The sequence below is a fragment of the Ornithorhynchus anatinus genome, chromosome 4 (assembly GCF_004115215.2).
Source record: "Ornithorhynchus anatinus isolate Pmale09 chromosome 4, mOrnAna1.pri.v4, whole genome shotgun sequence".
In the NCBI taxonomy this organism is placed as follows: domain Eukaryota; kingdom Metazoa; phylum Chordata; class Mammalia; order Monotremata; family Ornithorhynchidae; genus Ornithorhynchus; species Ornithorhynchus anatinus.
Window position 1 is genome coordinate 117,801,233 of NC_041731.1, and position 12,321 is coordinate 117,813,553.

The window sequence follows — 12,321 nt, forward strand, 5'->3', positions numbered from 1 at the left end:
AGCCCACAATCTCATCATCCTTGACCCGACTCTCTTCTCGACCCTCATATTCAATCACAAAATTGTGTCAGTTCTAACTTCACAGCATCTTCAGAATCTGCCCTTTCTCTCCATCCAAAGGGCTACCGTGCCTGTCCAAGAAATATGTCCTGTCTCATCTACTGCATGAACTACCTCACTTGCCTCCAGTATCTCTCCCTTCTAGTTCACTTCACTCTGCTACTGAATCATTTTTCTAAAAAAAAACAACAAACACCAACCCCCCCACCAAAAAAACCCAACAAAAAACCCCATTCTACACACATCTCTCCACTCCTCAAAACCTCCAATGGTAGCCCATCCAATCTTGCATCAAGTAGAAACTCCTGACTTTCAGCTTTAAGACAGTCAGCTCTTTCTGCCCTACCTATTTATGTTCCTCTCCCATTATAATCCTTCATTCTTCTAATACTGACACACCATGTTTTCATCTCTCTTGCCATCAATCAACCCCTTGCTCACACCCTACCTCCTGCCTGGAATTCCCTCCTCCTTCACCTCCAGACTGTAAACTCACTGTAGTTAGGGATTGTCTCTCTTTATTGCTGTACTGTATCTTCCCAAGTGCTGAATATAGTGTTCTGCACCCAGTAAGCGGTCAATGAATATGACTGAATGAATTTGTCAGATCACCAGTCTCACCGCTTTCAAAACCATACTAAAGTCACATCTCCTCCAGGAATTCGACTCTGACTTATCTTTCATATCCCCACCCCATTTTCCCTTCCTACGCATCGTCACCTATGCACTTGAGTCAGTACACCCTAAGGACTTAGTTATTCACTGCCTGTCACAGCACTTATTTACATATCCTTAGGTTGGGGTGTTACCTATAATTTGTGTGTCTACACAGCTGTGTCTCCTGGAGGGCAGAGATCATGTCTATTTACCCAGTTGTACATTCCCAAGTTCTTAGCACAGTCCTCTGCACAGTGTAAGTGCTCAATAAAAACCACTGATTGTTTTCTTGAGGAAAAATCATATGAGCTGGGCTTTCACATTTTGGAGAAGAGAAGGTTGTGGTAGATTTTTAAAAGGGTCCCAAGGGCAGGAATGATTTTTATAATAAGGTTTAGACTAGGGTTCCCCATCTCTATGGAGGACAAGACAGTAAAAATTGATTGGAATTGAAATATGAAGGATTTTGGCTTAGAAGAAAGTTTTTATGGTATTCGTTAAACACTTATGTGTGAGACATTGTATTAAGTACTGTGGTAGATACAAGCTAATTGGATTGGACACAGTCCAGATCCCACATGGGGTTCACACTTTACAGATGCGGAAAATGAGGTAGAGAGAAGTTAAGTAACCTGCCCAAGGTCACACAGCAAGAAGTGGCAGAGCTGGGATTAGAACCCAGGTCCTTCTGATTCCCAGGCCCAGGCTCTTTATGCTAGGCCACATTGCTTCCCAAGACAGCTTGATGACTGTCCTCCAGTGGTCTTGAAAAGAGGTAGATTCTTGCACAACCAGAATGCTGATGAGTTAGTCCTGCCTGAAAGCAGAATGACTAGCTTTTTTCCAACCACTTATGCCTGGTGTTTTTGGCCCTTTTCTTCCCATCACATCACTGCCTAGGTCCATGATAGATAAAAGCTAATCAGGTTGGATTCAGTCCCTGTCCCTCAGAGGTCTCACAGCCTTAATTCCCTTTTTAAACATGAAGTAACTGAGGCCTGGAGAAGTGAAGTGACTTGCCCAAGGTCATACAGTAGACAAGTGGCAGAGCCTAGATTAGAAGCCACGTCCTTCTGACTCCCAGGTCTGTGGTCTATCCACTAGGCCATGATGCTTCTCAAACCAATTCAGCATAACAGACCAATCCATAATGCCTGGCTAATTCAGGAAAGTGACTGACAATCATTTGCTTGTAAATCAATCAATGGCATTTATTGAGCACTTACTGGGAGGCAGAGCATTGTACTAATTGCTTGTGAGACTACAGTAGACATGTTCCCTATCCACAAGCAGTTCACCAGTATGTGTGTCTGTAGGGATTAGTCATCGGCAAACAGAGCTTCTTTAAAGACTGAAGCCTGTTGTGGTCAGGGAATGTGTCTGCTAACTCTGTTACACTCTCCAGAGACTTAATACAGTGCTCCGCACACAGTCAGCACTCAAATACCAGACGATGATGATAATAATGATTATGGTATTTGTTAAGTGCTTACTCGTGGCTCAGTGGAAAGAGTTGGGGCGTGGGAGTTAGAGGTCATGGGTTTGAATCCCGACTTTGCCCCTTGTCAGCTGTGTGACTGTGGGCAAGTCACTTCACTTCTCTGTGCCTCAGTTCCCTCATCTGTAAAATGGGGATGAAGACTGTGAGCCTCACATGGGACAATCTCATTCCCCTGTATCTACCCCAGCACTTAGAACAGTCCTCTGCACGTAGTAAGGGCTTAACAAATACCAACATTATTATTATTACTATGTGCCAAGCACTGTTCTAAGAACTGGGGTGTATACAGGATAATCAGGCTGTCCCATAAGGGCCTCACAGTCTTAATCCCCATTTTCCAGATGAGGTAAACAAGGCACAGAGAAGTTAGGTGACTCGCCCAAGGTCACACAACAGACAAGTGGAAGAGCTGGGATGAAAATCCACAACCTCTGACTCCCAAGCCTGTGCTCTTGCCACTAGGCCATGATGTCTCTCTACCTCTAGACTACCTCCAGAACTTCGATGATGCTCAAGTCTATTGAGTTGGCAGAGCTTTTTCCTGAATCACTCAATCAATCAATGGCATTCTGAGAACAGTATTATTTATTCATTCAATAGTATTTATTGAGCGCTTACTATGTGCAGAGCACTGTACTAAGCGCTTGGAACGTACAAATTGGTAACAGATAGAGACAGTCCCTGCCCTTTTAACGGGCCTGGGAGAGTGCCCTTAAGAGTGTAAGCTCCATATGGGTTACGGACTTACATACAACTTCACTATCCTGTATCTACCCTACCTCTTAGTACTGTGCTTGGGCATAGCATGACCAAAACTGAGCTCCTCATCTTCCCTCCCAAGCCCTGTCCTCTCCCTTATTGCCATTGTTCTTGTCTGTCAGTCTCCCCCGATTATTCAATAGTATTTATTGAGTGCTTACTATGTGCAGAGCACTGTACTAAGCGCTTGGAATGAACAAGTCGGCAACAGATAGAGGCAGTCCCTGCCATTTGATGGGCTTACAGTCTAATCGGGGGAGACAGACAGACAAGAACAATGGCAATAAATACAGTCAAGGGGAAGAACATCTCGTAAAAACAATGGCAACTAAATAGAATCAAGGTGATGTACAATTAATTAACAAAATAAATAGGGTAAAGAAAATATATACAGTTTTGCGGACGAGTACAGTGCTGAGGGGATGGGAAGGGAGAGGGGGAGGAGCAGAGGGAAATGGGGGAAAAGAGGGTTAAGCTGCGGAGAGGTGAAGGGGGGGCTGTAGAGGGAGTAGAGGGAGAAGGGGAGCTCAGTCTGGGAAGACCTCTTGGAGGAGGCGAGTTTTAAGTAGGGTTTTGAAGAGGGGAAGAGAATCAGTTTGGCGGAGGTGAGGAGGGAGGGCGTTCCAGGACCGCGGGAGGATGTGGCCCAGGGGTCAACGGCGGGATAGGCGAGACCGAGGGACGGTGAGGAGGTGGGTGGCAGAGGAGTGGAACGTGCGGGGTGGGCGGTAGAAAGAGAGAAGGGAGGAGAGGTAGGAAGGGGCAAGGTGATGGAGAGCCTCGAAGCCTAGAGTGAGGAGTTTTTGTTTGGAGCGGAGGTTGATAGGCAACCACTGGAGGTGTTTAAGAAGGGGAGTGACATGCCCAGATCGTTTCTCCAGGAAGATGAGCTGGGCAGCAGAGTGAAGAATAGACTGGAGCGGGGCGAGAGAGGAGGAAGGGAGATCAGAGAGAAGGCTGACACAGTAGTCTAGCCGGGATATAACGAGAGCCCGTAGCAGTAAGGTGGACATTTGGGTGGAGAGGAAAGGGCGGATCTTGGCGATATTGTAAAGGTGAAACTGGCAGGTCTTGGTAACGGATAGGATGTGTGGGGTGAACGAGAGGGACGAGTCAAGGATGACACCGAGATTGCGGGCCCGAGAGACAGGAAGGATGGTCGTGCCATCCACGGTGATAGGGAAGTCTGGGAGAGGACCGGGTTTGGGAGGGAAGATGAGGAGCTCAGTCTTGCTCATGTTGAGTTTTAGGTGGCAGGCCGACATCCAGGTGGAGACGTCCCGGAGGCAGGAGGAGATGCAAGCCTGAAGGGAGGGGGAGAGGACAGGGGCGGAGATGTAGATCTGCATGTCATCTGCGTAGAGATGGTAGTCAAAGCCGTGAGAGCGAATGAGTTCACCAAGGGAGTGAGTGTAAATGGAGAACAGAAGAGGGCCAAGAACTGACCCTTGAGGAACTCCAACAGTTAAAGGATGGGAGGGGGAGGAGGCGCCAGCGAAGGAGACCGAGAAGGACCGGCCAGAGAGATACGAGGAGAACCAGGAGAGGACGGAGTCCGTGAAGCCAAGGTGAGATAAGGTATGGAGGAGGAGGGGATGGTCGACAGTGTCAAAGGCAGCAGAGAGGTCAAGGAGGATTAGAATGGAGTAGGAGCCATTGGATTTGGCAAGCAGGAGGCCATGGGTGACCTTAGAGAGAGCAGTCTTGGTAGAGTGGAGGGGACGGAAGCCAGATTGGAGGGGGTCCAGGAGACTGGATTAGACTGTAAGCCCGTCAAAGGGCAGGGACTGTCTCTATCTGTTACCGATTTGTACATTCCAAGCGCTTAGTACAGTGCTCTGCACATAGTAAGCACTCAATAAATACTATTGAATGAACTTCCTTATCACTGTGGACGGTGCGACCATCCTTCCCGTCTCTCAGGCCCGCAACCTCGGTGTCATCTTTGACTCAGCTCTCTCCTTCACCTCACACATCCGATCCGTCACCAAAACCGGCAGATTTCACCTTTATAATATCGCCAAGATCTGCCTTTTCCTCTCCACCCAAACGGCTTTCTCACTGTTACAGGCTCTCTTAATATCCCGGCTAGATTACTGTGTCAGCCTTCTCTCTGACCTCCCTTCCTCCTCTCTCTCCCCACTCCAGTCTATTCTTCACTCCGCTGGCCGGCTCATCTTCCTGCAGAAATGCTCTGGGCATGTCACTCCCCTTCTTAAAAACCTCCAGTGGTTGCCTATCAACCTCTGCACAAAACAAAACCTTCTCACTCTAGGCTTCAAGGCTCACCATCACCTTGCCCTCTCCTACCTCTCCTCCCTTCTCTCTTTCCACTGCCCACCCTGCACGCTCCACTCCTCTGCTGCCTACCTCCTCACCGTCCCCCATTCTTGTCTACCCCACCGTCGACCCCTGGGCCACGTCCTCCTGTGGTACTGGAATGCCCTCCCTCCTCACCTCTGCCAAACTAATTCTCTTCCCCTCTTCAAAACCCTACTTAAAGCTCACCTCCTCCAAGAGGTCTTCCTAGACTGAGCTCCCCTTTTTCCTCTACTCCCTCTACCCCCCCCCCCGCTGCTAAACCCTCTTTTCCCCCCATTTCCCTCTGCTCCTCCCCTTCACCCGACCCATCCCCTCAGCACTGTACTCATCCGCTCCACTGTATATATTTTCATTACCCTATTTATTTTGTTAATGAAATGAACATTGCCTTGATTCATTTATTTGCTATTGTTTTAATGAGATGTTCATCCCCTTGATTCTATTTATTCCTATTGTTCTTGTCTGTCCGTATCCCCCGATTAGACTGTAAGCCATCAAAGGGCAGGGACTGTCTCTATCTGTCACTGATTTGTGCATTCCAAGCCTCAGTACAGTGCTCTGCACATAGTAAGCGCTCAATAAATATTATTGAATGAACTGAATGAATGAATGAATAGTAAGCACTTAATAAAAGCCTTTATTTTTTATTAACCTACAATGTAGTTCTTAGACAAATTCCCTGCCCACAAGGAATTTACAATTTAGAGGGTGTGGACATATATTCCCTTGCCTGCATCCAGGCTTCTTGTCATATCTTCTGAATGGAGTATTTTCAGTATAATGTTCAATTCCCTTCACTGTGGCAGTTAGATGAAATGGCCAGTGCCAATCTATTAACCAATCTCTTCTGTTAGAATATGAAAAAAATTTTTTTAAAAAAATGTTCAAGATTATGGTGTTCTCAGAAGTATACATCTTGTATGTATGTACATTAAGACTGCACTCCTTGGAACTTGGTCTTCTGGCCACTGTGAGTCTATCCAATGGACTCATACTAAACCTTTAATCAAAAGTCATAGAAAAACTCATTCTCTGGCTGTTTTCCCCATTGGCACAATCAGAACACTGTTTCTCTGGGATCAGAGTAACTGCTGTCTTACCTGAATGTTCTTTGGATAAACCAAAAAAAATAATAGTTTGACATTTTTACATAAAGTCCTTCCCAAGTGCTGGTTTCACATTCTCATGGTAAATTTTAACTCCAGTAATTAAATCAAGTGGGAAGAAGCATGGCTTAATGGACAGAGACTGGGCTTGGGAGTTGGAGGACCTGGGTTCCAATCCCAGTTCTGCCACGTACCTGCAGTGTGACCTTGGCCAAGCCAGTTAACTCCCAGCGCTTAGAACAGTGCTCTGCACATAGTAAGTGCTTAACAAATACCAAGATTATTATTCCCTGTGCCTCAACTCCCTTATCTGCTAAATGGGGATTTAATACCTCATCTCCCTCCCTCTGCATATTATTATAATATTATTATTATTAAATGAGGTCAGTGGGGTCCAATTATGAATCTGTCAAAACTTGCTCTTGATCTGTTTTCCGAAATCTATGTTTTGCTGAAACAAAGACAAGAGGATAGATACCAAGGTTCACACTATTCAAAGGTTTTCGATCAAGGGGACTTCAAAATCAATGGTATTTATTGAACACTTACTTGGTGCAGAGTGCTAAGCGCTTGGGAGACTAAAATGCAACAGAATTGATAGACATGATTCAAGCCCACAAGGAGCTTACAGTTTAAGGAACAAACTCATGTAAGCAAGGAGAACCCAAGACAGCTCCCGCTACTGCTGCGGGTTCTGCCTGTGGTCTTTCTAGCCACCCGGATGAGGTGAGGTGAGAAGTTAGAGAGACCAGCAGATAGAGCTGCAATAGCTGCAACAGGTGAGTAATAATAATAATAATAATAATAATTACGGTACTTAAGAGCTTATTATGTGCCAAGCACATTCTAAGCTCTGGGGTAGATACAAGTTAGTTAGTTTGGACACAGTCCCTGTTCCAAAGAGGGCTCACATTCTTAATCCCCATTTTACAGATGAGGTAACAGGCCCATAGAAGTGAAATGACTTGTCCAAGGTCACACAGCAGACATGTGGCAGAGCGGCATTAGAACCCATTACTTTGACTCCCAGGCCTGTGCTCTATCCATTAAGCTACACAGCTTCTTCATACTGAATGTCTAGCTCTCCCTCTAGCCTGTAAACTGTTGTGGGCAGAGAATGTGCCTTTTTACTGTCATATATTTTCCCAAGTGCTTAGTACAGTGCTTTGCATATGGTAAGCACTCAATAAGTATGACTGACTGACTGACTGCTGCTACAACAGCACCACAGGCTCCCTGAAATGCCTGCCTTGGCCCATGGCCCAACAAGAAGCATCTCTACCTCCAGGGGAGTGCCCACTAAGTAGCCTGGCATAGGCTGCTTCTGGTCTTCTCGTCTGCTCCAGTCATGCTTTGCCAATTCATTGGCTCTGGCTGCAGTGAGACCTTCTGGTGGATTTATGCCTCCTCCAGACCGTCACCCTGCCTTCCCAGAAACACATGTCATCTCCCCCTTAACGTCATCCTGGAGCCTCCACATCCTCCCCTCCCTCCCACCCACCACCCTGAGGGGAGGGATAAAATCAGCCACATGCATGGCCCCCTCAAAACTTAGGGGAGGCTGAGGTAGTGCTCACTGTGACTACGGGGCTGACTCCCCATCTCTCGAGTTCTGCTCCTCTAGCCACAGGACCCTGTGACTTCTTTTATGTTTACTGTTTCATCTCTCTTACATCTGCCTCTAATTCTCTATGCCTGCTTTATTATTCTTAGGTTGTGAGCCCCTTGAGGGACAAGGAGGCGGTCTAATTTCCACTAGTGTACAGTGCTCAGCGAGTCTTAAAAAATACTATCACTGTCACTACTAAAAAAAGTTGAAAATCTAAGGCCTTAGCAGAACTCTGGCTTACCCTCATTAATCCTCTCTGCTCTATTGGAAGCAGCAGCTGGGAAACCATTTGGATTTAATATGCAATAAGCATAAATGCTTTATGGCTCACCTTTAAGAGCACTGGGAATATGAACCCAAATTGTATATCAAATTCCAAGAGTAATTGCATAGTTTTTGTAATAGGACTTTATGAGACCTGAGGTATTTCTTATGATGCAAAACACTCTGTTCAGAAAAAGACGTTGTCTTGACAACTATCAAGAGCCTCGAAACATTTTCCGATTCCGGAACAGGTCATGTCATCGGGGTTTTCTCTTTTCCTGTGAGCCCAAGATATTGATCCTGTTACTCCCTTCAAGTTTGTATCTTCTTTGAGACCAAACCTTTCTTGGAGTTTTAAAGAGATCACCCCACACTGCCCTCACAGCTATCAAACTAACTGCCCTTTGTAAATCTGCAAATCACAAATGTGAGCAGAAGTGACCGATAAAGGAAGCACCAGAAAGCAATGTACTATCAGAACGTACTAACAGAAACCCGACCCTGGACGTTCCAGTATTCACAGACTCAGAGATTACAGTAGATTTCTTAATTCTCAATACACATTTACCTTAGGTAGATCTTCAATTTGATTGGCATCCAGATAAAGTTCTTCTAATGTCCTTTCAAAGTTAAAAACTTCCTTTGGCACCTGTTGAAGGCTGCAGTGGGAGTAATCTAACACGGAGATGATTTCCTCTTCTCCTCGGAAGCATCGACATGGCACCAGGCGGTCGATGATCTTCCGCTTGGTTGTCATTTCCAGACACTGCACTGAAAAACAGAAGAGGAGAGTTTCACTAAACACACACACATGCACACACACACACAATCTTTTAAATTACACTATGAAAAATATCTTTCAGAATAGTGAAATATCGGAAATTTAAGGCCATCCTTTTATGTTACTTTTATGGGTAACTCAATATAATCTTCTATAGAAGAAATGTATTCAGGAAATCTCAATTCTTTCCCATATATCTGATCCTTGGGCATGTGGAGAACATAGGCTTCCAAACTAGAGAATGTATGTATGTGTACATCATCTTTGTTCTCTCAGTTCCCCAGAGCCAAACCTACACACCATCAAAATAAAGGAAAATCAATGTATTTCCTTTACTCTTTGGTGACATAAATCCTCCACATGGGAATATTTCACTGAATGTGTTGATTTATGTTCAATATAATTTTATCTCTGACTTTATGAGCAAATCATCAAAAATCTTGTGCAGTTCAGACGAGGATATTTGGACATGAAAAAAACCTCATTTTCCACATGCAAAGTGTAAGGGCTTTCTGAACGCTGATCTCAGGAATGAGGAGGGAGGTAGGGCAGGATGTTCAAGAGCTGCTGGGGAGAGGCTAGGTCAAGAAAAAAAAAATTGCTACCTCTCTAAATTAGTCATGGAGGAATTGGAATTTCAGGAGCTGCTTGAGTTATGGACAGGACAATCCTAAAATCTGGTAAAATGAAAACAAGCGTTGCATAATAATAACTGGTATTTGTTAAGTACTTTCTCTGTGCCAATGGCTCTACTAAGTGCAGAAGTAGGTACAATATAAACATATTGGACACAGTTCTGTCTCACATAAGGCTTACAGTTTTATGGAAGAGAAAACAAATATTGAATCTCCATTTTACAGATAGAAACCGAAGGACAGAGAGGTTAAGTAACTTGCCCAAGGTCACAGAGCGGGAGAGTGGCAGAGCCAGTATTAGATACCAAGTCTGCTGACTCCCAGACCCATGCTCCTTCCACTAGTCTACGCTTCAGAACTTTTCAGAGAGAATTTTAGCTGTTTTGGCATCTAAAGATCCGCTGTGCTTTAAACAGACTCCATTTGCAATATTCATGCTGATGTTCACAAGGAAGTTAGTCTGTGGTCATTTAGAAGAGGTTAGGCATTCTATTCTTTTGCTCTGCTTCTCTGAAATTTTTCAAGTCAGTTCATCATCTAGACCACTGCATTTCATTCTGTGACATGCAACTGGTGGAAAATCACTGATAGAGCCTCAGCAATATAATCCTGTTAATAGATTTGGAAGCTTTAACATGGTCAAATGAGATACCAAAGGTATAGAGAAGCTACTATTCCTTGATTTAAAAGCTCCAACATACAGAGAAAGTAGAATTTCTTTTATGGTATTTTGATGGACTCTAAGAAAAGACTCGGAGGTGTCAGAGAAGGTTCGGAGTTTGGAGTCTGGTAGGAGAAAGAAACTAAGAAAAAGATGGGACAGGAGTAAGGCAGTAGGCCTTGCCATAGTTAACCAACTGGCTTAGTGACCATTTTTTTTCGGAGGGGTTGGAAGGGGGGGACGTGCTTTATTTAATCTCCCCCAATCTCTGAATCTGGGAACAAAAAGGAAGAGTGAAGCCTGAATGGAGAGAACTGGCAGAACATCAAAGCTAGGTGTGGATAAAAAGATGTAGAAAAAGAGGCCACTATTCTAAGTCTTTCCATTTATAGATTTCTGCAGGTGGATCTATCTTTTATATAAGTACCTCAAGGGGGCAAATAGGTTATCAGAATCTTCTGTCCATATGTCAGGACTTTCAGGGCTAAACTGTAAGCCCACTGTGGGCAGGGATGGTCTCTCTTTATTGCTGTATTGTACTTTCCAAGCACTTAGTACAGTGCTCTGCACACAGTAAATGTATAATAAATGCGATTGAATGAATGAGTAAATTAAAATACATGCTACTTCCTAGGAGCAGTGGAGAACTGGGGAGAGACTCTCTAATAATAATAATTATTATTATGGTACTTATTAAGCACTTACTATGTGTCTAGCACTGTTCTAACCAATGAGAAAGATACAAGTTAATCAGGTTGGACGGGTAGGTCCCTCACCCAGATTGGGCTCATACTCAATCCCCATTTTTTGCAGATGAGGCAATGGAGGCACAAAGAAGTTAAGTGATTTGCCCAAGGTCACACTGCAGACAAGTGATGGAGCCAGGATTAAAATCCATCACATTCTGATTCCCAGGCCTGTGCTTTATCCAATATACCACATTACTTCTCTAACATTGTAGACAGGGAATGTGTCCAACAACTCTGTTATATTGTACTCTCCCAAGTAAATACAATTGATTGATTGATTGATTGATTGGGAGAGGCTGGGGGAGTTTGAGGGAAGAGTGGCTTCAGAAGAAATATGAGGAGAAATTGGCCTGTAGAATTAAGTTTTCCAGTGTCTACCAACTCTGTAGTATTGTAATAATAATAGTCATATTTGATAAGCTATTACTATGTGTCAGGCACTGTGCAGAGCGCTGGGGTGGGTACAGGCAAATCTGGTTGGACACAGTCTCTGTCCGACCTGGGGCTCACAGTCTCAATCTCTATTTTACGGATGAGGTAACTGAGGCCCAGAGAAGTGAAGTGCCTTGGCCAGTCACACAGCAGACAAGTGGCAGAGCCAGGAATAGAACCCATGATCTTTTGATTCCCAGGCCCATACTCTATCCACTACTCTCTCAAGTGCTTAGTACAATGCTCTGCACACAGTAAGTACTCAATACCATTGACTGATTGATTGACTTCTCATCAACCCTCTGAATCTCTTCCCACTAGTTATCCTGAGCTGCTTTTATACTAGCAATACACATTGGTATTATACTAGCACCTACTTCACACAGTCATTTCCGCTGCTCCAACACTGTCCATTTCCTTCTAGTTCATATTCATTCATTCAATCATATTAATTGAGCACTTACTGTGTGCAGAGCACTATACTAAGGACTTGTATTTACAACCTGTAGCCCAAGGATCCTGAATAAACAACATGAACTGTATAATGAATGAACTTCCGTGCATTGTGAGTTAGTATTATTACCCAACGCATTTCAGAAAACTTTCATGAGAGTTTTCAGAGAACAGTATTCCTATTATGAAAATGGAACTAGAGAAAAAGAGTTATTCTTAGTGTCTTATCTCTCCAGTCATTAATGTATCTCTTTCAGAGAAACATTTTCTGATGTCACTGTTGTAACTAAAATACTAGAGTGGGAATAGTGCATTTTCTCAGGGATATTTGT

General features: G+C 44.2%; 1 protein-coding gene across 3 annotated transcripts in view; it reads right to left on the reverse strand.

Annotated features, from left to right (window-relative positions):
• Window positions 1-12,321, reverse strand: part of LRRC7 (leucine rich repeat containing 7) — a 551,725-nt gene that overhangs the window by 324,025 nt on the left and 215,379 nt on the right. For all 3 annotated transcript variants that reach the window (XM_039911928.1, XM_039911927.1, XM_039911926.1), the window contains exon 3: window positions 8,847-9,049. In XM_039911928.1, the coding sequence (XP_039767862.1) occupies window positions 8,847-9,049 (203 nt within the window). The remainder of the gene's footprint in view (window positions 1-8,846; window positions 9,050-12,321) is intronic.